The following is a 25664-nucleotide window of genomic DNA, read 5'->3' as shown; positions in this document are numbered from 1 at the left end:
TCACTCACAGATCCGTTCGATTGGTGAACGAGAAATGCAATTTACTGACTCCATGAAGAGGAAGTCACGTCATTTTCTTCTTCGTTTTGTTTTCTGGCGAGGTGGCACCAGCTTCAATGTGCATTACCGACACCTACTGGTTGAAGTCATATGAACTGAAAAATGAACGAATCACTTTCTTTCACTGAAAGAAATTCGTTCTTTTGAACGAATCAATCACTCACGAGCCAACACTATTGCCATTGTGTGTGTGCTCAGTTTGTAAATCACAATTTTTCATTAAATCATAAGACTGAAATAAAATGAACTATAACCTTTGTTCATATTTTGAAACTTTAACTTTGGCTGATAAAGCTAATTTGAAACCCAAACGCTTACCCGAAGAACCAATTTGACAACTAAGACTGGCTTCAACCTTACTTTGAAACCAAAGTTCTTATTAAGAACAACCAAGTTTTGGATAATTTAATCTTTCAAAACCATAATTTGAAACCAAAACCCTGGCTTTGAAACCCTTAGCTCGTCGGGTTTCGAACCCAGACTTTGAATTACTAACTCTTGAAAGACCATTTGGCTACTCAAAGCTCAACCCAAATTCTCTAGTCCCAGTTGCTATGAGTAGGCCAATCAGCCTCTTGTTGTGACAGCTCTGCATCTCAAAATGAATAATTGATATTGAAAATGCATGAAAATAGAGTTGCTGATGTTAATCAACTACAGCAAGTGAGTGACTGATCATCAGGGTGACAATGAGCACGCAAGCAAAAGGCGCACTAACAACAAACATCTTGATCCTGGGCTCCCTCTGCTGTAATCGAGTTGAAATTGTACATAAAATAAGGAGAAAATAACATTTATTTGCAGCATACTCAGCATTTAACCAAATATTAAATATTAAAATAAAATTAAATATTTAAATGGAGCCATTTGATTAAAAATGCTTGTTAACCCTTGGATTAATTTTTTGCACTGATTTTGATTTTGCCCTTATTTCACTCTCGCTCATTAGATTTTCACAATACGACGACATGTAATATATATGTGTGTCAAAATACATGAGTGACAAAGTTTTCTGTTAACCAGTGTTATTAATATTATGTAAATGGATACACGTTAGACAGAGAGCAGTTAGAGAAATACTAATGTTTTATTTTTGCTATTTTTCATCAAAACACAACACCTGTATTGGCAATGACATTCCCCTCCATCCGCCCCAAGTATGTCAAGTTTACAAAACTGTCTGTAAACATTAAAGTGCAAAAGAATTTGCTCACAATTTTAAAGGATCATGCTGCAAACACTCGCACCTCATTAAGAGCTGGCATCACTTCCAAACTTTTGATTCCAATCAAACATTTTGGCCAATACTTTTTTTTTTAATAATTCAACAAGAACAACGAAAAAGTACTGTATGTATAAATCTTGTTATATTTCCAACTCGGTCATTTGAAAACAATACTACAAAAAAAAAAAGTCATTTGTTAAGGAATCCAGTCATGTACCCTGTGTGTCTCTTTTAGGAAAATAGAGACCATGGTGGATAAAAATTGATCACAGAGGTAAAAAAAAGAAAGAAAATACTCTAAAAAAAAACAACAACCTCTAATTACCTGTTGGAAAGTCCAAGATGAGAAACAGCATCTTTGTTCATTTGTTTGGAATACTGACCAATGAGGTTCACTGAAGGCTTAAACGGCCCCTTTGCTGGTTTTGATTGCTAGAAAGTTCTGTGCCTTTAAGAGCAGTTCAAAGCAAGTATTTCGGACGTGTGTTCAACAACACGTTAGGTCCAGGAGGGATTAACTATCAATTCAATATTCCATTTTATGGGTTGGTAAAATTTCAGAATTCTCTAGTAGATGTACTCACACTTGGCTATTTGAAACATGCTCGGGCTCTCTTGACTCCCAAAATCCAGTTCATATGATGATGATCGCTCCTCTCATCAGCTAAACACCACAATGCACAATGGAAATAAACAACACAAAATAATCAACAGAGTCAAGAAAAGAAGTCAACAAATTGTTCAATGATTCAAAGGCACATGAGTCTGAAACTGCCACAGTGCACAATAAAAATAAACAGAATGACTCAAAATAATCAACAAAGTAAAAAAAGGTAGTGGCACGTGAGCAATGGACTTCTCATATAATCACTGCTCCTCTCAGTAAGCTTAAATTTGTGAAATAAAGCGATGGCACTCTTGAATGGGTCAAAGCACGACTGTTGGAAGTCAGACACGATTCCAGAGGCCAAGTGTGAGTACACCCTGAGTTGTTAACTTCTTTAGACAGCAAATTAAGACTGAATCACCCAAGTCTTATTTTTCCTTACTGGTTTCAAGACATAATTTGAAGATCCACTTCGACGTGGGGGGTTGTTGTATTTGTTGTGCTATATGTGGTCAGCTAGCCTCCTCCTCATATCCATCATGGAGGACCAGGGAATGTTGGAGATCTTGGTCCTCAGTGAAGACAGAACAACTCTCACGAGGTCTTCATCAAGTGCAGATGTAAATGTGCTATGTGTCCGACATGTGTCCCAGAGGCGTGTCGGCCGGACCAAGAAGACGGTACTTCTCCTCCAACGAGGGCTCGGCGGCGCCGCCCTGTAGGTGGATGAGCGGCTTGGTTTGCAGCAGGACGCAACCTCGGCCCCGCCTCTCCTGGTGGTTCCTGCGGTTGAACACCTTTATTCTGTTGTCCAGCTCCGGGCTAGCCTTCTCTGAGCCTGTGGGACTGGGGAGCTTAAGGTTGACCGGATCCACCGTAAGTCCTTTCTGAGCGAGGCGGGAGTCCTCAGAAAGAGACGAGAGGAGCTCCTGGACCACTGTGCTCTGGTCCTGTCCCGAGAAAGGAGGGGGGCAGCAGGGGTGGGAGCTGTAGTTCAGGTTTAGGTCATGAGCGGGATTGGGCTGGATGTGATTGGTGGGGCGGTGGATGTCAATGGAAGCTGTGGTGACCACGCCGGTTCCTAAGCCACACGTCTTGCCATCTTTGGAAAAGAAAAAATAAAGTCACAAGTCTTGTTGAAGTCATCTGCATCTTAATTTTTTTTTTTTTTTTTGCATAAGGTTAGGGTTAGGGTTAGGGTTAGGGTGTCAAGAAACCTACCACTGCTTGCTTCGCTGTAGTATTGGCTGATGTAGTTGTTCATGTCATCACGGACAACTGGATCTGAGTAGGTAAACAAGACAGAATTTTATTCACAAAAATTAATGAGATATAAAGAAAACATACATTTGAATGATCTATTATTAGCTTAGCTGGACTGCAATAACTGTTGACATTGCACTATTGAAATGAGTGTCACAAAGTAAACAGGCACGGACTTAATTGGATTTTACACCCTTGCGGGTACTGATCCATTTCAGTATAAACACTACCAACGATTTCAAATGGAACCTATCTGTAGTGTTTACAAGGAAATATTGACAAAAATGGCTTGTGCCTCAGGCCACAGGTGCTTAAAAGGCTCACGCTCTGCCGAGTAGTGCACCAGGAAATAGACCGGACCCGTTTAGGCTGGCCTCAGCTTGACAAAAGCACGGAGGCTCTTTGTTGGGGGGGCCGATGTGCGCGGTTGAATGGCGGTGATCTTGTGCTCGCTTGATTGGTCTTGAGCTCACTGTCTGCTGGCTGAGTGCGAAGCGCGAGTAGCTTGAGTGCAAGCCCCCGTCCCGCGGGACACGCTGCTGCTGCAGACTCTGATGGGTAATCTCATTTATTTTTCATTCTAAAATATTAATCCCTGGGCCACCCCCGGAGAAGAGGCATTGCACTCACTAAAACAAGACGGAGACAATCGCTGCACAATTAATAACACATGAGTGATGGAGGTGAGGCTGGGAGGGGGGGGGGATTAGCTGTCCGGCATACATAAAAAGGCTCTCGGCTCTTTTTTTTTTTTTTTTTTGTGAGTCAGCCCAGTTATCAAGCTGTCACTTGTGTGTGGAAGAGGAGAAGTGACATGCTGGGTCCTTTTAGTGCAGCCGTACACTCTACTGTACACCTGATGTAGTGGTGGCCAAGTCATTACAATCAATTTGGATATAATCACAAATTAAAATGATTTTTCTCTGATTCCTTGATTCCAATTCCTTGATTCTATTAGCATGCTCTATAGCAGGGGTGTAAAATTCATTTTTGTCACGGGCCGCATCATAGTCATAGTTTCATTCTGAGGGCCATTATGACCGTCAACAAATTGATGAATAAATAAGTTTGAAACCAGAGACTAGTAAAAACGGTTAAAATATTTTTAAAAGATCAATGGTAACAAAAACTGCTAGCAATATCTGTATTTTTCAAAAGTAAAGACAATTTGTAACTTTAGTATTGACACATGAAGTTGATGCACAATTTGTCTTCGGGGGGGGGCACATAAAATGATGTGGCGGGCCAAATCCAGCCCCCAGGCCTTGAGTTTGACACACATAGGGTTGAAGTACTGTCACTGTGACTTAATGCGTCACACGTGAAAGAGTTATTCTACCTGCTGAGGCAGATTTCTTTTCTGTACTGGTGCCTAAAAAAGTAGCTTTTTGGGGGTGTTGCAGTGTGAAGATAAGAAAGCAGCAGAGCAGTAAGTGCTCAATGACCTGCTTCGAGGAGCAGATGTCGTGCTTGAGTGACAGCCGATGTTGTCACCGTGTGACACGATTTAGTACTTCGAAGGCGGCATAAGACTCCATCTCAGGGGACACTTGGACTTTCTGGGGCATGGTGTCATGGTTCAGGTTGAGAAGGGAGATGGCAAACTGACTTGATTGAAGGTGACTTGACCTGAACCTGCTGGCCTGCGATTGCTCCTCCCAGTGACCATGTCGGCGTGGAAAGGCCCACTTTGTATCCCGCAGCCAGATTTGCCACCACGGCGACCCCATGGGTCAATATTGTGGTTCGCGATTGAGGTTTGCAGGTGAATGAGAACAGATGTTGACAGGAGCCCACTGCCCTCTTAACAAGGCCCAATGCACAGAGCACTCTGTCGCCCAAGTTGACCAGGTGGCTGAAGCACGACGGGCGCTGAGAGTGACACAGTGTCAGAAAACATGCTTGTTTTCTCCAGCGTTCAGCACATCCTAAAAGCTTTTTTGCATTGATCTGGTGTGCCTGCGGTCAGATGGCTGTGCTGTGCGAGGATGGAGGAAGCTACGAGGCCGCTCCAGGGCCATGCGGGGCCTTGCACCATTTAGGAACTGTTTGTTGCACATAATTATGCACATACGTGATGCTGCACCTCTCTGCTGGTTTGTCATGCTGCCTTCTCAAGCAAACGCTCCACCTGGCCTGATTACATTCACTGGGCTTATTTAAAATATTCTATTTGGCCTAGATAGTTAAATTCAATTGCAATTAAATCAACATCAGACTCTGAAGTCTTTTGTTGATGTTTTGTAAAAAAAAATTCTGTATCGAGGGGGGGAGTGATGTCATTGCCATAACTTCACCACTTACTGTCCACAAGGGGGCATATTTTCCCTGGTTTCTCTGGTTAACACATTTTTTAATGTGTCTGTTTGTTTGTATGAACTTCCAAATTGTCACAGATAAGCTACAGTAGGATTCCACTTCTGTTCCCACAATATTCACTTGCACTGAGACCCCGAGAGTTTAAGTGTACCTGCAGCGTTGTGCAGCTCTCTGGGATTCCTGTGAGCGCCCTCGTCATCAGACTCCCCAGGAGTCAAGCCCTCCACAACCTGGAAACTCCTGCCCTGCTTTGCCCACACACGATGCATCTGCATAGCAGCCTCGCGCTCCGCCGCCAGGTCCAGGTCCTGCTGGGCCAGGTGAGCTCGCAGCTGCCTGATCTCAAACTGTACCACAAGGATGGAGCGGTGGCATTGCAAATGAGGACGGATGAAGATGAAGACAGGATGGGGAGGTGGAAGAAAAAATTCATACAGTGGAGGAAAGTCAGGGATCTGTATCAGTATATCCAATTTGTTTAATTTAGTTAATTTGGTTAACAAAAAAAGTATAGTTTTCAATTTTCACAGATTGTGTACTTTTTTTTTTTTTTTTGCAAAGATGTGCGTGGGATAGCGTCAGCGGAGTGGCATTTGGAAGAGATTGACTCTATTAATGAAGCTTTGCTGCCCCCTTGTGGCAACAAATTGACCAACACCTCCCAAAATAAAACATTTATCTGGAATAGTTGCACCCCCATCATGTACATTATGCAGTGCACAATTTATTAATGCAACTCTGCAGCTCACTCATGTGTTTGGTGTATGTTAGGATGAAATGAAAAGGTGCTCACAGCCTGTTCCTGGCAGATTTGCGTGAGACGCTCCAGTTGCTCCTCTCGCACTGCTTTCGTCTTCTCGCACTGTTGAATTTCCAGTTCCATCTCGACTTTGACTTGGAGCACGTAAGCTGAGGCCAAAAAGGAAATGGATACGTTATATTGAATACTTCATGGGAAACAGTTTAAAAGATTGTAATAAAGCTTATACTTGATTGGAACATACTTTAGCAGGAATTATAAATGTGCCTTAAATAAAACTCAAGATACCAAACTGAGCTTCAACGCTGCACATTGAGCAAATTATTTCATTTTTTCAACACCCCTGCAGCTACACCACTAGGTGGCAGCAAAGTGCTTTGTGGCAATGAAGATAATTCACATTTATTGAACATTTGAAATCATTTTCACAATTCCCCTTAAAGTCATGCCAGAGTGACAAGACTTAAGATTTGTGTATTATTTTCATTTTATAATTCTTTTACTTTTTTCATTCATTAAAAATATTAATTATAATGGAAAACCGATGTTTTACGAGGTTAACTCAAATATATATTTAAAGAAAATTTCAAAATAAATTTTCATGACATCTGCTGCATTTAACACAAGGAAGGTGGACATGAATAGCCACACTTAAATTCACAAAGCAATTGAGTTAATGTTGAGACACAATTTCCAATGAACCAGACTGTCCTTTTAAATCACAAGCCGTCACCAATTCTTGCTTTTGTCACAAACATAACGTGATCCAAACTCACACGACAAGCTAAGTGACAAATATACGGGCTGAGAGCCCAATTCACACACGGCCACTCGGTGAAGACGTCCTCTCTCATTCAGCTTGACACAAGCATCAAGCTAATTGTGAGAGGGACTCAATCTTGTTGTAAATGTGCACCTCTCACTCTCTGGCGTGTCTCCCCGTCCAGCCAAACAAAGAGGCTCAATCACTCACATGTATTAAAGGGAGCAGGTGGAAGTGCACTGAGAGATCAACACCTCAACTGCATGAAGAAGAAGGAAATCAAATAATACCGTCATGGGAATTAGAGCCTGGATTACATGACGATGAGCAAATATGATGTCATAGTGACGATATCCATGTCCTCCATTGTTGGGTTTTTTTGGGACAGTGATAAAGTGCAACTTTATAATGGTTTTGAGGACTATTAGTAAAAAGCACCTCTCATCACCGATGAGCAAAGTGGAAAGAGAGTTGCTGTGTGGTCTGTTTGCATGCAGCAGGGGGACCACGGTGAGGGTGACCTCGACACGGATATCGAACCGGAGCGCATTAGCATAGAGGAGAACAACCACTATATTCATTACGGTCCCTGTGAATGTGCTTATCCAGACCCTACAATCGATCCAGGCCTGAGTAGACGAGTGACAGCAAATTACTCTTGGGGATGATCAATAGCTATATTGCTCTGAATAGTAAATAATTTGTATAATGATGGAGAGAACGAGGTCAGGAGGGACCAGGTGCTCACAGCAACCCGTTAACTCGGTCCATATGATTTAATAAACGGCGTGGACATTGTCTTTGACTCACCGTCGATGATCCTCTTCACCCTCCAGATGCGCAGGGTGATGATGAGGCTGATGGCGTCCCAGGGGCTGCTGGGCCCGTTGGCCACCGTGGAGGCCACCATGGGGGCCAGGGACAACACGATGACGGCTCCATCAAACACCTGATGATGACAACGCTATGCTAATAAAATGCTAGTGAGGTTTAATAACCTAAAGCAGGTTATTGGGCTATTAACATTGGGGGGAAATACTAACCATAGTCTCAAGTTCTTACTGTTCCTACAAAGTTGGACGCAAACTAAGACTAGGAAATACTAAATGTGGTCTTGTCCCAATACTTTTGTCCACATAGTGCACACTGAGTATGATACGGTAGAAGGTGAAGAATGGTACCTCGACTTTGTTTTCGATGTAGTCCCAGATCCCGAGCACAACAATTCTGAAGACAGTCTAGAGACAAATGAAGACATTAAGTTATGTGATCAACCGCATTAAGGTCCATCTTGCACTTTGTGGTCACTTTAGCGACGCGCCTTTCGGCAGCACCATTGATTCACCCGCCAATTAGCATGAGAGGTCACGCACAAGTGGTCCGCCAAATCCATCATGCGTTGGTGCCATTTGGATATTTGATTTGGAGCCAACGAAGCGAAACGCTTTAGAACTTGAACAATGTTCTGACTGGTAGACAATACCAAAGTCATTAAACACCCTTTAAACGTCCTCCCGTTGACTCTTCACATATGACGTCATCGGCGAGGATGGATCATATTGCTTGAAGCCCCCCCTTCCCCCCAATGCTCATTAAATTCCACTTCAATTATTGCTCCTGCTGGCTAGATGATAATTAACGTTTGGTTTAGGGCATTAAGGCCGGCGCCGGCAGTGTAATTGTTTTGCACTGGAGTCAGGCCCACGGGTCAAACGTTTCCCTCTTCATTTAGTATTGCACAAATATAAAGTTTTGTCTTTTAAATGTTTTAAATTACAATTGTACTTCAAAAATCAATCGTTTACTCACCATAAAGCCCTTAAGTGGCTATTCTGAAGCCGAACTATCAATACTAGTATGGACAGTAATGGAAGGAAGACATTAAATGGAAAAAGTGAACAATCGTAAACATAATCAAGTAACAGCGTCTACAGCTATGCTAATGATGATATGATACAGGAGGTCTTTGCTTTACAACATAGCCGCCTAACCAGATTTTTTTTTTTATTATAAACATCAGTACACACTCTCCTATACTGCATCTCTGTAGTCATAATTACAGTAAATATTTTCAGGATGAAATAATAAAATCATCAGCCACATAGCATAAATTGCTTTCGTCTTATTTCAATGTTTTTGTAAAACAAGAAAAAACACGCAAAACCAAAAAAGATCCAATAAAACATAGCAATGTGTGTTCTAAGATTTTTTTTTTTTTAAAAACTTATTGAAATATGACCAATTATAATATGTGGCGGATGAAATGAAAAACAGGGGAAAAAAAGAAACAAATAGAAATAGACGTTGGTTAAAGCACTCATTAGCATCTAAACCAGACGTACTGAGATTTTGTTTTAAATGCTGCTTAATAATGAGTAACGCAGCAAAAAACAATCCAATACTTAATGCAATTGTTAGGAATAAAAAGGATCATGTTTAATTGGTTGTTGATTAACATACGATAAGTAGTGGATTCTTTCCAACTAATTTGCTGTCTAAAGTAGGATAACATCAAGATCAGCTACCGACTCATCACTTCAGAATTACCTGGCTAACTAAGAAGTAGATGAGATTAAAAGGCAGAGTCTCAGCGGAATAATGGCACTAAATCACATTACCTCTGAAAAGAAAAGTGACAGGATGATGAGACTGATCCAGTGGATGATGCTGGCAAACTGGAAAGCATTGGTAACTGCAGACACAAATAAATGCAGCCTTGAAATAAAGTACACTTCTAAAGCACCAAGTCGTCTTTCAACTAGCGAGGACACTGTGTCCATCACGGGGCCATCATTTACTCCAGTGTCAAATTGTCTACAGCGCTAATCTTTTCGGTTCATTCCCCGAAGACTGTGCTATCATTAAAGCTGAACGCTGGCCACCAATCAATGGAGATGCGCGCTCGCCTCCTGCCATTGACAAGATGCCTGCTTCGTTATCCTGTCTCGGCATTGCTGTTCATCATCAATTGGCAACATGCACAGCCAGCGCACGTTTGATTGGCACCACTAAAAAACAGTGAGGATGCACTACTGGATTTGACTTAAATTTGTTTCCCCTTCTCAGTTACTCAATGTGGTCATTACAAAACAAGCAATTATCAAAAAGCATGTGTTGAAATAAAAGGATGGACTCACATTGAAGGAGTTTGGTGTCGATGAGTAGCTCCAAGGAGAGGAAGAGCACCACCAGGATAACGCAAGCTACTAGGACACAATTGAAACCAGCACTGAGCAGACACACTTGCCATAGGGCCACTCGACGGCCACAGCAAGGCTTTAGCCAGTTGGACCTGCAACACAACACAACAAAACTGTGGTTGTCTATTTCTAGATGAGGACATATTTGTGACATCAAGGTAAATTTACATAGACGGATGGAAATGGAAAATAATTTGCAAAGCAGAAACAACCAATTAAAATTGAATTTTTAAAAAGAGTGACACCAGAATGTAAAGAGAGTGCTTAGCAATAAATCTGGAGTTCCCATTGTGGCCAACAGAGGGCGGTAATTTGAAGAGATGCGCTCTAAATTGAACTAAGGTGAGGATGTTTAGACTTGAGATAAGAGAGGGCATTGACGGAGGAAGGGACAGTGAAGCTTTGTGAACTGCTGATTTGAGCATTAGCTGCATCTAAGACTGGAATTTTAATGAACTTCCAATTCATCAGGCCATGAAGAGGACCACTGTAGCAGAGCTTGATTGAGGGTAGCGGCATGCAGCAAAATCAGCATCTTGACTGTCAAGTGAGAGAAGTCAAATAAGATGGAAAACAGTCTCAAATATTTTTTAATAAATGGAATTGGAGTTGCAACTGTTAATTGACAACTAATTGTTTATCAAAATAATCAATAATTAGTTTTGCTATACTTGATGAAGATACTTTAATTAGTGACAAGTGTTTGAATGTTAATCATTTTATGTTTGTGCATTTGGTTTTACTTTGAAATAATGTCCTGATAATAATATAATATAGGAATGATAATTAATTAATCTAAAAATCAGATTCATATATTAATCAACAAAATAATAAATAAAAAATTGATTATTAAAATAAGGGTTAGTTGCAGCCCGCATATGGAATGTCATCTGTCATCTGGCAATTGACATGTTGGCCTTAAATAGTCTAACATGACCATTTTTTTTCCATCATTTCAAGTCATACTGAGAAGCCTGAGGTAGGAGCACTGAGAAGGAACAAAGCCTCTCAGCAGTTCTCCAGCTGGAGCGGAAAGTTGGCACCGCTCTCAATTTTTGCCTCCTTGCCATTTGCTGGCACAAAAGAGGTGGTCGACATTGGTGAAGTGTTTGGCCCCTTCATCATTTGACGTCTCCATTGCTTGGCACACGACTCACAAGATTCATTTGAACTGAAATGTGTCTGTGTTTGGAATTGCATCGCTCTTTTGATGGGTTAACACAACAACATAAACTAAAAGTGACCACAATTAGTATTATAGCTCTCTAATTATTTTTTGGGCTCAATAGCACAAAAAAGGGAAGGCTGTTTGGGGAGAAGTCATCTAAATCCACGCTCTTCATGACACGCGAGGGATTTGCACTTCTCAGCCTGCAATAATAACCTTCATCAAATAATTTACAGCCACCACCAGCTGTCTCTTTCATCTAAACCACTTGCAGCATCAACTTAATATTTGATACGCTTAAGAATAAATTCTCCAAATGGCCTCAAACCATTTGTAAAACCACATTCAAGAAACTTTTAAACACTTCCCTGCAAATTACTATCGTCAGGGTTTAATGTTGCTTTAACAAATGATTTAAAAAAACATTTTTTCCAATTTACTACTGTGGCGAAACAGAGCCATAATAACAGCTACAAGGCCAAGAATCCTAATTTGCACAGTACAAGTACAAATCACAAATAATGTCAAAACGTCATGTCAGATTTCAGCATATGTCAGTAAAGCTCCATTCAAGCATCAAAGTAGTAAGTTATGTGATCTAAGTAGATTCACATTCCGAGCACGGAAGAAGTTCAACCACTGTCACCGTTTTATACTTCTTTAAAATGTCATTCAAAAAAAAAAAAAAGTCTTCCTGTATTCAGACAAATTGTGTTCACTGTTCAACCTTAGATGTTCTATTGTATTTGAGTAAAGAAAAAATACGGGGAGCCATGTTCCTTTGCTAGCAGCAGCCTTTGTGCATTGATGCCAGGATCAGATTTATCATCAGAGGATATTAAAATGAGTCCACATGGCAATAAACCTTTGAGTTATGATTTCCAATGATAACACCGGCCATCTTGTTACAGGCTAAATGCGACATATCACACACTCAGGCACAGATTAAAAAAAAGCTTGCAATGAGACCAGGAAAGGAGGCGGAAGTAGCACTGATAAGCCAGCCATGAGTGTATTGTTAGTTCTTGTGTGGTGCCAAAAGTGGCCCGACCCGATCCGGCCCAGACGGGGCGTCGCAGAAGCTGCTTTCGACACATGGGGGATATTAATGAGTCTTACTCAAGCAACAGAACAAATTCTTCTGACCCATTAGGCTCTGACAGTCTGTCACAACCACCTGGCTTGAGTCATAGTGGACAAGTTCAACCTTTGCAGCTCAATGCATTTTAGAGAAAGTCTTTATTTATTCATTTATTTATCTATTTATCTATTTATTTATCTATTTATTTAAATGAGCTCTTATATGAACCATTTTCATAGCTGCGCGCAGTTAGATATTGGCGTAAACCAATCAAATAGGCTCCGCCCCTCTCTTTAAAATTCAGTACAGGTGAGGTATGCAATCTAAATGCTTGAAGCAGTCTGAACTTTTAAAGAACTGTGAGAATCTCCACTTGTAGATGATGTGAAGTTGGCTGTCACGTGACTGTGTGGGATTTTTTTTTTCTTTTCAGGCTAAATCAAATATGGAAATATCTTTCTCATTTTAATTCCTGCTTCCGAAGCATGTGTTGATACAGCTGTCAGCACCCGAGATGGAGTGGGCCTCGACGGGAGGGAGATTAAATCAGGGAGGGTAATCGATAACGGTGTGTCGATTGAGACACTGAACGCTGGGAGACCCACAAGCGTCTGATGATCAGCTCTGGTAAATAATAAAGTGTGTCTTGACAAATACTACAAACGTTTTCGACTGGTATATTCTTTTGTCTTGGATAATGGATCCAAAATAAATATAGATTTGCTCAGGTGTACCTAATATTGTGACCAGAGAGCTCCAGATAGAAATACATGCATTTAAACACCAAATGAAACTTTTAACTCTTTTGCCACTGGCTTTGCCCGCAGCAGAGGAATTAAGGAGTCTGGGAGATAACATGAAGCAGTCGCTCCCTGGTCACTGCCTCTGACAACTTCTCATACTGGCTAATTAAAGTGGGCCAAATTACTCGACTTGTACTTCTCTCTCACTTCTGACAAAGCATTTAAAAGTAGGAGCGATGATGAGTTCGTTTGACCTTCACATGGCACTCTTTCAGAAAGATTTAAATTGACATTATAGTAAGCAACTAAACAGTAAAAAACAGCCAGCAGTCACCTTCCGCCTCCTAAAACCAACAGAGTTATTTCCAAAATTGGATTTTTTGACCTTCGCCCGAAATGTACTGGTGACGGGCAAAGATGAACTTTCCTCTTTTATACCCTTGCTCACGTCACGTTTCGAAGAACCATCTGGACCCCTTTGCACATTTAGAACGGCCGCATCAGCGGCATATGCTACTATTTTAGTTTCTGGCAGGCGTGAACTTCTCCAACAGGATGGAAGGTGACATCATGCCACAGCTCACGTATGCACTAATCAAGCCAAAAAAACAACATACCGGCTCACACAAAGAAAAAAATACATTAGTGTAGCCCAAAATATATATCTTTGGAGCTTACAGGTGGTTTGAAAAATGATTCTCCCAACTCAGAAGATGAACAGGACAAGAGACTGGAGGCGGGATTCAGGAAGTATGACCATCATCATCTTTATGATTGCTCCACTTGTCACTCACCGCTCCATCAGTCAACCATTAAAAAGGTTGAATGAATGAGCCTCCTCGATAGCTCCATCAGCTCCCACAAAAAGCAAGGAACCCAAACTTGAAATAATGAAGAAATAAGGAGAGCCAACAAATAAAAGAATCATGACCACTGTGGGGGAAGAGTGGGCATCCATAAAAGTGCTGAACACAAGCCCACGCCACCTTGATCCTCCCAGCATTTTTCCAGACAGGAAGATGGATGGACCCAAGTCTATTAATAAGTACACTTTACTCAACAGGGCGCCAAAACTGCTAACACTGCAAACGGCCCCTGATACGAGTTGCAACTACCACCTCCCACAGTGGTGCCCACTCATCTCCCGAATGGAGCGACAATGCAGTTAAGCGAACTCTCCGAGCGCAACTTGGAGGCTCTCTGGAGCCTGACGACAAATGATCGCAACACCATTTACACCGGGTACTCCTGGAAGCTTCGACTTGATTATGGGAAGGAGGAGGAGAACAGCTGAAATCTGTCAAAAATAGATTTTTTTTTTAAAAATGGGAAAAGCGAGGCTATCTAAATATACAGGGCATCAACGAAGCAATGCTATTGTTCCTAATGAGCTGTGACAGCGCAGGATAAATTGGAATATGAAGTGAAGCATGATTACAGAGGATTAGATAACAAGCGCCACACAGCCCCGGTTTTTCGCTCGCGCTCGGTTTATAAATACATTTGCTGGCGTTCCGTCGGCGCATGCACACTTTGGCGGCGGTGGCGTACAGTGTGAGGCGAGAGCGGTAAGGTCAGCTCCACCTTCACAATGCTACCGGCTGTGATATGCAAAAAGCCGTTGACGGGAGGTGCTTCATCACGCCGTGGCAGCCTCTCGTTGTGATTAATCCCCTCCGCTTGCTTCCCGCCATAAAACGCCGGCAGCTTTACGTTAGATGCAAATTGTGATGGCACCTTTTTTTGGGGTGGGGGGGCTCGTGTGGCACTTGAATGGCGCCAAGGGTCTTCTCTGTGCTCTCTGTTAATGGTTGCCCAATGTAGATCTGCAGACTAATAACTGAAACAACACTAATGGAATGAATAAGTGAATAAATATGTGGAACATTTAGCAGGATTGAATACTTTAAAAGTCAAAGTGAAGGCAACTAAATGGGAAGAAATGTTGACTATTTGTATTCGTTATTTTTGTTTGCATCTGAGTTTCTCGTGTACAATAGATTGAGACAGAGCTTTCCAAAAACAAATTAGAGCAGTAGAACTAAAAATCTGCCGTAAGCAGTGTGTGTAAATCCAGCCTGAATCATCTGTTTACTACCTGTAGTTCTATCGCCATTATATCCATTAAGGTCATGCCTGACTGGGCCATTTGTCAGCTGAATTGGATCGATGTCAGATTGCTTTCTCCCCGAAACCAAAAAGCATCGACTTTTTGATCTGGACCAAATCAAGCTATTCAATAGTGCTGTCAAATCAATCATATAAACTGCGGACCACAGGGAGCGAGTCTGAAGAAGGGAGCAGACCCAACCCCATCAAGATAAAACTGTCAGTTCCATATTTGTCTTTGTTTGTCTGGATCTTTTGGTTACAAGCTGTTTACTCATTTGCAGGGATTGACTTTGACTTTGATTATCAGAACTTCCCCGAAAGATCCCGATGTTCTTTTTAGCTTTAGCGTGTCTAGCTTTAGCTATGTTAAAGCGAGCTTTTGCATATCTAGTCCATATCTACAGATGAGCAAAACATACAAAAAACTAAATTGGCCTTCTTGATCTGTTTTGACAGTATGCAAAAGGTTGAAGTGCGTGCTACTGCCACCTACAGAACTTCAGTGGAACGGCATCCAATTCTAATCTCGTCCACACTAAATGATACATAAACCTTGACCCATTGCTAAAAGAAAAAAGTAAATAAAGTTTGCCTATGTTTCCACTTCCCTAAATAAGTTTTGCTGACATTTGCACACATTCTGGAGTAAGTGGAAATGGGCAATCCACTTTCTCAGATGGGGTCAGTGGAGCCGCTAACATTCCATCTCTATACGTTTTCATTTTTACGGCTGTGGATTGCTTCGCCACCGCCGGCCGGAGTCTCGGCTCGGTTCAAAAACACTTCATCATCCTGTACTGCCATAAAGGAAAAAAAAAAGATTTCATCTGCCCCATTTCCCTTAAAGGGAGCTCAGCAAATGGTCTTTCTCTTACGCTAGATGCACTCTTGCTACTCAACTTCTATTCATGACACACTATCATGGTCCAAAATGTTTGACCGCTTGGTGTTGGGAATATGCTGAGTTGACAATTTAAACCGTAATTTTGAAAGCGTACAAATATCATTTGTATGCCCAATCATAATTTAGCTTAAAATGGGTATTTCCTGATTATTAGGAAGTTCTAAAGTTCAGAAGCTCCTCCATCACCAGCACGAACCAGCAATAATGAACTCTGGCGTAAACAGTGATGATTGTGGATGAGTTATTTAGCAAAACTAACTACCTGCTACTGCGGGCTAACTTTAAAGGCATATTGATTGTGTAATTAGCAGACGGAGGCCTTGTGATACTCAAATCTAAAAAATGAACTAGAATTGTGTCAACGACGTCCTCATGGTGAGTGAGATCTACTCATTTCACATGATTGCAAATTGGATGCACGATTATGATGACATATTTCATACACGGTCAGCTTCCCATGCCAAATAATTAGGTTGTGTAAATTGAATTATTGCTAACACAGCCCACGACTGAGCCCGGCTTTAAAGTGATGCTTGTCTCCAAAACATTGCCTTGCAGGTGCTTTACTGGTGGAGCTACAATAGGAAATGCTGCATGCATAATTCAACACTGTAGACACAGTCGTGTTTCCCACTAGCCTTCCCCGGGACACAAAAAAAAAAAAACTGTAGCACTCACCGAGACAAGAAGCAAAGCACGATAACAAAATGTACAATGTTTATCGGTGCAAATACAAATACGTGCCAGAGTGAGGTACAAGTATCAGTGCTGCCAACTGCGCCGCTGTGAAACGGTCGGTTTAGTGACCTAAACGATATAGTTGGACCGGGCTCGTAAATTACAGCATGGGTCCATTGGCTCCCTCGCATCCGCTTACGGTGTTGATAAGTGTCCTGATGAGAGTGTATGTTACGCTGGGATGGAGTCACAGGTGCACGACACAATGGAAAGACTGGAGCGTGGAAAGCAATGTGACCTCCTTTCCATATGTCACACATACAGAAGGTAAACATAACTGTTGGAATCAAAAAAATCTCTTTACCTAGCCAAACATTGTACCTGTTTTAGACAATTTCCCTGCAGCCTTTGTTATGTTAGTAACTTAGTACAGTAACTAAATTGCAGTAATATAAATCTTTATACACTATATTAAGCTTGTCATGCATTGGAGTTTAATTTATATCCCAGAATGGGAATAATCACATTGTATAACTGCGGGCGTGTTATTTTCATATCGGCTGAAGCCAAAATAGAGAAAATCTTGTAGAAATATGTTGACATCTGTGATGTAACGGGTAAGCTTGCTAATTAATGCAACAAAAATAAATATCTGTGATCTCACAGCAAACACTGACATTATTTGCTGGATAGCAATTTCTAAGAAGCACATTGCATGATATGTAACTCGCATTTACCGTAATAGAGAACAAGAGTGGCGATGAAAAGGTTTGTCGTCAGCATGATTAGTAAGTTTGATTAACCTTTTTTATGATGATCACATATTTCTCATTATGCAATAATCTGTTGCAGTCTGTCAGTGCAGATGTCGAAATGCTTCCAAATAAAATACCCGCTTGGGAGTGGGAGGGGTGGGTGGGGTGGGGGGTCTACTTGTGATGTGTCATCAGTGCAAACTCATCAACACTTTACTCACCCTTCCCGGGCTTCATCTTCATCGGCATTGGAAAGGAGCTGCGAGCCAGCCATCGAGAGGTCCAGCGCCGCGAGCGGAAGGTCTCGGTAGCCGAAACTCACCAGCTGGACCGGAGGAGCCAAGCATTGGTTCTCATCGTCCACCTGCTGGGAGATGACCTCCAAGTCTGCCAGAGCTGCAGTCCCCACGTCCCTAGTCGACCACCAAGACAAGACGGAAGACGTTATGATTGCGCTCGCTCGTTGCCTGACATTTAAGTGTTTGATAAAGAGTAAGAAATGGATCAGTAGAAAATGAAACGCACATTTAATTGTGCTTACTTCCTCTTTAATGCAGCGGCCGATGCGTAAAAATAGTAAAAGATGGCAAGCAAGACAATGTGAGCGGTGACATAGCAAGGCAGCCCAGATGAAAAAGGAGTTTAATTATTCAGTCGGGCAACACATTCTTATTCACAGCGTTGCCCTCGGGGTACCAGCGCTGGGTCACCGAGGGTCACGCACAAACACCCACTCGGCATCGTGAAACGACTGAGCGCTCACGCGGTTTAGCAACAACAGAGAAGTTGCCGGTCCGACGTTTGCTCGGAGGGAGCGTAATAACTGGGGCGTGTCTTGCTTGAAGTGCAACGCTCGCATACATTTGTGACCACTGTTTAATGCATTTTCAAGCAGCACAAAGCAGCAAGAAAGGACGAGAAGAGGTTATCGCTTTGAAAATCTGAGATACATATATATATATATGTATAAAATCAAATATAATAATTACATAAAATAAATAATTAAATATAATAAATAAATTATGTATGTATATATATATATATATATACATAAAAAATAGTTTGTTGTATTATTGCAATAATGATCTATGATTTGGATAACCAGCTAAACCACATGTGTCAAACTCAAGGCCCGGGGGCCAAATCCGGCCCGCTACATCATTTTATGTGGCCCGCGAAGACAAATTGTGCATCAAATTTGTGTGTCGATACTAGAATTACAAATTGTCTTCACTTTTAATATCTTTTTTTTTTAATATTTGACCAGTTTTTACTTGTCTGATTTGAAAAAGAGTTATTTATCAGTTTGTTTTGTAGCTTTTACTGTATATAATATGAGGTGCTAATTCATTTATTTGGGTTTACAGTTATAATGGCCCTCCGAAAGAAGCTATGACTATAATGCAGCCCGTGAAAAAAATGAGTTTGACACCCCTGAGCGAAACCATCGCTAGCGCTGATGTCATTGCTAACCTTACTCTTCAAAATGGGGTGCAGTGATTGACTAAAAATGTGCTAAAGTGGTGAATATATGCTTTCATGACTTGTAGCACATATTTTTCTTCATCAGATTTTGATAAAAAATTTGAGTAAATGTCACAAAGAAATTGGCGGGGAAAAAGCAACGGTCAGAAAGGAGACACGCTCAGGGGAACAAGGATCTCTTGTGAGACAGATCCAAATGAAAGGAAGACTGAGGGCAGCATCAAAACAGGCCATTGCAACAAAGTACTTCAGTGCCCAGAGAGAAGGCACAGCAACAAGTTAACATTATTTTTTGTTATTTCTACATTTCACATTGGCAAATCCCCCTTGACAACACACCCTGATCCATCTTAGTGTCTCAAAATGATAGCTTAACACCACGGTCGGCAAACAGCACAGCCAAGACCCAGTTGGGCCGCCTCAATTGAGCACGGAGGTGGAAACAAACGGCGAACGCGGCCGCAGACTGACTCTCCGCGTGTTTGTGTGCGATTGTTGTATTTTTAGACCAGAGCAGATGCTGGTGTATCGAGTCTGATGTGATGTCATTGCCTCTTCCTTTGTCAGCTGAGTAGATCCCCACTCGCCTTCAAACGTCAAAGGAAGTCAGGCACGGGTGGGGGTGGGCATGTCAGGGGTTATGCAACAAGCTCAGGGGGACAACAAACAAAAAGAGGAGCTCTGAGCAGTAAAAGAGGGGAAATGGCGCTGAGAGAGACAGGGAGGATTGCATGTGAAAAGTGGAGGTAATAAATGAATGGGAGGGAGGTGTAGATTGGAAAGGCGAAGATGGATGGCGGAGGAGAGGGAAGGATGAGGGCAATGAAATGAGATGATGAGGAACCATAAAGATGGAGCCGCCACATTCTGTTCAAGTCAGCCTTTTTCACATTTATTTCAGCTACAATTCGCTGGGAAAGAATTCAAAATAGCTCGGCCATTTCACACGTGTCTGCAAGTAGTGGCTGGAGGCACGCAGTTGTTTTTACGTGCCATCCATTAGGGGCGTGCATCTCGGCACAAAAAGACGATACGATTCGAGGATTTTAAAACGTAACGATTCAATTTGGTTTGATTTTTTTACGATTTGGACTGATGTGGTGCAGCTGCGGCTTTTGCCGTTTTTATGAATATGCAAGCTTTGACATGTTTGTAACTATTGAGGTTGTTTTATGTACATGTTGTAAAAGCTTACATGTTGTTGCATTTTAAAAACATGACAAAAGCCCTAATTTTAAAGTTAACTCAATTTAAAGAACCAACAAATTGTCATCAACGTCAAATCACTTTTTGTTTCCTAATGGATAAACATATGACACATCCAGCATTAATTGGGACATGGTGTCAATATAATTAACTTAAATTTTGTCCATTGTCAATCTCACATGCCCCCATAATAGTAGTTGTGCGACTTTGTTTCAAATCCATTTGCACTTTTCAAGTCCCGCTTTAAACAGAAGGCTTTGAATTGTGATGAGAGAGCACCGAGTGACCTGAAACATTCACAAGAGAAGCACGCAACGTGACTGACTGACAGATGGACAGACAGCGTACCTTTAGGAGAGGAGAGACAGGTACACACATGAAGGATGGAAAGGTACACACATACACACTCATTCACTTACTCACACAGTTTATTAAAGCATACAGTGCTAACGCTGAAAGGCTTTTGGCTTAATCGGCACAATCGTAACTCTTCAAGGTCATCAACGTAGTCTCTGATGGAAAGTGCACAGTTGTAGAGGAACTGTTTAACTTGTTTTATCATTTTGCTTAAAACATTAATTGTGAGTATATTTATACATGCTAGACAATTTCAGATTACACAGAAATGTAATATTTATTTATTTATTTATTTACTTATGACGACAGGGAAGGTCTTTCCTGAAAATGATTAGATGTTGAATAATTTGGAATTTTAAGTTAAAAAATGGCCCAAAAGTGAAAAATAATGCCGAACCAGATGAGAAGAAAACAAAGAGACAAAGTGGCTGATATGGGTACTGTATTATATTTTCAGTAGGTTCTTTTCCCCCCTCTTAGTTAATGAAAAGAGCATTGGATGTTATTGCAGTCTTATCTCAAGAGCTCCTGCCTTCATCCCAATTTGATGGGATTATTTCCCGCAGCGAGAAGGCCTCACATTTCTTTGAAGATACACAAAAACAAATTCACCCAAGGCCAGGATGCTATTGCTCATACGGCAAATGCAATATGTATTGTGCAATTCGACAAAATTGATATTGAAGGGGAACACAGGAGCTTCTGCAGACCACAACTTTTTTATTGTCTGTTCAGCAATTTGTGTGTGTAAGCGATGCCGCCTACATGTGTGTAAATGCAACAACAAGCCTGTGCATACAAATAAATGAGAAAATTCATGAGAGAAAAGGCTCCCTCCCTGCACAATTTTACATAAGCACAACAAATGACACACTGATCGGATTAGTTTTGACCAAGATATTACTTTGAAGTTACAGCGGGGAGTCAGTACACACCTGTCACCAAATAAAGTACTTCCGATTAACCCCAAATAAAGTTTCGGCAGGCTTCAGTTCTAGCATAAAACCTTTGCGGGAAAAAAAGCCTGCTAGAACTCCTGAACTTTATTTGGGGTTAATCAGAGGCACTTTAAATTGCTGCATGTTTTTTTTTATCATATGTGGATTTTCACAAAATTAAATTTTGTGGCAGCCTATGTTTGTGTTACTGGGGATTTTTTTTATGCAATAATTAAAAAGATTTTTATTGCTTTGAAGAATTACTGCATTGAAGTAATAACTACCTGAGGAAAAAGTCAGTATTATTTAAACATTTTAATATAAAAGTTTACAAAAACTCTGTTATTCAGACAAAAATAATCATAAAAAATCAAATACTTAATTTGTGTTGGACAGCAACTATAAATCATTGTCTTTGATGTATTTTCTTGTGCGATTGAGTTCGTATGTGCCCTTAATCAACTTTTTATTGGATTAATGTAATATTAATGACTGAGACGAGAGAAATAATGAAAGGGACAATATAAAATCGTTAACTTTCGTGTGCAAAGCTTGCCACAAACACATCGTATTGCTGTGGCTTTGCGGTCTAACGCACACACACACACACACACACACACACACGCACACTTCATGACCTTTCTTAGACCCCCTGACGCTCTTGTACAAAAAGCAGCTTGGTAATTGCAAATATACTCTGAACAACATTAGCACATGTACACACTAACGAGCCATGGAACATACACACACACACACACACACGCACGCACACAGAAAGAAGTGATATTCAGGGGAGTGAAATCTCCCCGAGGGAGGCAGATAAAATTAAATAGCGGACTGTAATATTGAGCGCCAGGTAGGAAAGGTCATTACGAGACAAAAGTTGCTCAGGGGATTTCAGTGGCCAAAACAGAAGGTCATGTAAGTGACTGCGAGGCAGAGCCACTGAAGAATATGCTTCATCCAGCAAGTGTGAGTGTCTCGCTCATGATAACGGTCATCCTTTTTGAAAATGAGGAAAGCCATGCATATTTTTGAGATATATTATCTGGTTTGGGGTCATAGCTGACCTGAAGCCAATGCGAGCTGACAGGATTCAAACCAGGGAACCTTTCAACTGTTTGTCAGATATGCTAATCACTAGGCCACTGTGTTGCTGATATCAGCAATGATTAGGTTAAATAAAAAACAAGTGGAAAAAAAAAAGGTATCCAGCTACTTTATCATCAGTTCAAAACGGCTTTAGTGAACTCCATGCACTTATACAAGTTTAAACTTTTATTAGACACTGTTCATGAATCATAACCCCAACACCACCCGGACTTTCAGTAATATAAAACTAAGATCTACTACCCGATGAAAATCACGATGATAAAGACGCCGTAAAGTGGGCTAGCTGAACGAGGCACATCAGGTAGATGGCAGTAAACGGTAGAATGACTTAAAAGATGCCTCACAGAATGTCAATAAAATTGAATTAGATTGGATTCGGATTAGCAAACGTGATGTGCTAAAAATATATTTATGAGCATGTATGAGTATTTATGATTTTAAACACTTCATAAACCAAACTTGTATTCAGGGGCACCACCTCAGGAAAACTCCTTAATACTGCACTAGAATTCAACTCCAAATATATTTTTGTCAGCAACTAGAATAAAGTTGACTGCCCCCATAAAATAACTGAATATTATCATTTATGTCTTTTTTCCCCTTCTTTTTAATCTTCATTCTCTCACGTTCCTCTTTCATCACAGCTTGCCCACCTCGCAAACACCCACTCACTCCACTTGCAAAGATACTCAGAATAGACTGTTTGATTGGCTCAAGTCCCATCACAAAGCACACAGTTTGTTTGTGTATTTCCTGTATGCTTGCATTTAATGTAAATTATTAGATTTGGTCAAAATATTGTACTGAGCCTCTATCAAAAGGTGACTAGAGTGACTGGACTAGTCAGGATAGGCCCAGTTCACCTGTGACCCAAAAGAGGACAAGCGTTGTTGCAAATGGAAGGAACCTGACTCATGCAAAAAAAAAATTGCAAGAAAAACATCCTAGCACTAAGCAACCTACACTGATTTTTAACAACATGGCCTTCTGGTCAGGGTTAATGGAAAAGGAGTGACATTTCTGCAGAATCATACATGCAGTACTATGGATTTTCACATTTGAAAGTGAAGATGAGGCAAAAGACGGCGGGTCTGCGGAACCTCTGGGACTTTATTGACAACCAAATTACGGTTGAAGTGGAAGAAAAAGCCAAAGCAGCAGAAAACACAACAAGCTCACCTTGCCTGTCTTAGCATTTGTGTCACTATTGTGAAGCACTTCTCATGTACTTTGTAGTATTAACACAAGAGGAGATACAATTAACTGATGGATTAAGATGCCTATGCTCCATTTTAGCGAGGGCAAAATTCCGTATGAAGCAGAACACAGCCACATATTGAACAATGTTGTCGTTCTTTGCACGTGTGCATGCGTGTGTGTATATATAAACTCACCCAGCATTAGCCATGTCGTCTGGTGAGAGGGAGGAGAGATGTGTAATTCTTATTGCCACTTTCCACTCGTCCGTCCTTCTCTTGTAATTCACCGCCTATATGCTGCTGCTTTCATGGTGAACCTATTGAGCAGAATACATTGAGAGTGATGAGTGACAGACACAAAAAAAGTATTTGTACAGTGGAAGTTGACATGGCAGGGGGAAGCAACAAACCCATAGCGATGGATGAGATGAGCCTTAGGCTACATTGCCAACATTCAACGTGTTGTAGTAGTTTAGCTTCACCTACATGATCTGATGAGATCCAATGCAGGAGTAAGTGCATCACACTTGCACATATAATCAAGTCAGTCATTTCACAATATGGATGAATTTGTTGAGTTTTTGTGTGTTAAAAAAAAAAGGACTAAAGGTATTATTTTTGTACAAATGTGGTTGTAGTGGTATACAAACTGCAAACTATTTTCCCTTTATTTGATTACAGTTAAAAAAATGTGTACATATTAATCGAATAAACATTTGTAAAATTTTACTTTTTCATTATAAGGTTTTGGTGAGCTATAAATGAGGGTTATTAAGAGAAGAACTACATTATTAAAACTGCAGTATTAAATTAATTCCTCTCTGACAATAGCAATTTAAAACGTTTCAGTTTTAAATTGCTATTGTGCTACTCAAGTTCCTGGTTGGGAATAAAGTAACAAGTAAGATTTTCAACTACGCCAACATTTTGTGTCAAAACTTTTGACGACTCTTCATCACTTCACACTTGAATGTGTGAGCGCGTTCAGGTGGAAAAAGTATTTTGTGAGCTGCCCAAAAAAAAAAAAACCTGAAAATGGAATTTATGGAGGGAAAAAGAGCTACTTCGCCTACCTGAGTGAGACTCACATGGCCGAAGAGTAAAAGCTCCCCCCGAGTGAACCTCAAGCGCGACACGCTTCGTGGCCCGGCATCGTAGTAGCAGCTGCTGCACTCCGGTTCGGTACCACCGCCACCATCAAAACCGGAGCCATGAGATGACGCCGCCGATCGGCGGAGGGCTTCCCCGGCGAGCTCAGCGGGAGTCCCGCGGAGGAGGAGGAGGGAGCGAGTACGAGGAGCTGTCCGAGTCCTGAAGCGGGTATCCAGCTTCCTTCCACGGTAGCAATGTGGGCGAATTCTCAGCTCAACGGCGTAAGAAAGCAATTCGCCAATGATTCGGGTGACATTTGCATCGCTCCAGTCACGACGTGTAAAAAAAAAATGGATGAGGGCTCGCCAAGCATGCAATGAGCTTCCCTCACGATCGTCAATTGTGGAGAGCCACGAATGTTTTTATTAGCTTTACGCCCGCTAGGTCCGTTGTCGAGAGCGTTTTTATGGTTTCCAAAAATAAAGATACTATGGGAGTAGAGGGTTTGTCTTCGCGGCAATTGGCTTAAGCGTTTGTCACTCATCGGGATTAGCCAGCCGATGGTTAGCGCGCACATCAATCAATGGATGCTGACCATGTTAGACGCTCGTTGCACAGCGTGGGAGCTGAAAAACA

The 25664-nt window shown here is 41.3% G+C and overlaps 1 protein-coding gene across 1 annotated transcript; it reads right to left on the bottom strand.

The window, feature by feature from the left end:
- Positions 1-1125: 1125 nt before the first annotated feature.
- On the bottom strand, positions 1126-25656 carry LOC148400820 (transmembrane protein 266-like). Its single transcript, XM_088371611.1, has 11 exons — positions 25010-25656; positions 24132-24253; positions 17860-18051; positions 10135-10289; positions 9616-9689; positions 8179-8235; positions 7808-7946; positions 6268-6383; positions 5626-5821; positions 3114-3176; positions 1126-2994 (listed from the first exon to the last, which is right to left on the bottom strand). Exons 2-11 carry the CDS (start codon positions 24143-24145, stop codon positions 2522-2524), a joined length of 1479 nt encoding a protein of 492 aa, XP_088227737.1. The 5' UTR covers positions 24146-24253; positions 25010-25656; the 3' UTR covers positions 1126-2521.
- Between the last annotated feature and the right edge of the window lie 8 nt (positions 25657-25664).

This window comes from Syngnathus floridae, chromosome 3, assembly GCF_059516105.1.
Source record: "Syngnathus floridae isolate MCC-2025c chromosome 3, RoL_Sflo_1.0, whole genome shotgun sequence".
Classification (NCBI taxonomy): domain Eukaryota; kingdom Metazoa; phylum Chordata; class Actinopteri; order Syngnathiformes; family Syngnathidae; genus Syngnathus; species Syngnathus floridae.
Note: the sequence above shows the minus strand (reverse complement) of the source record. Positions and strands in the feature narration are given on the sequence as shown.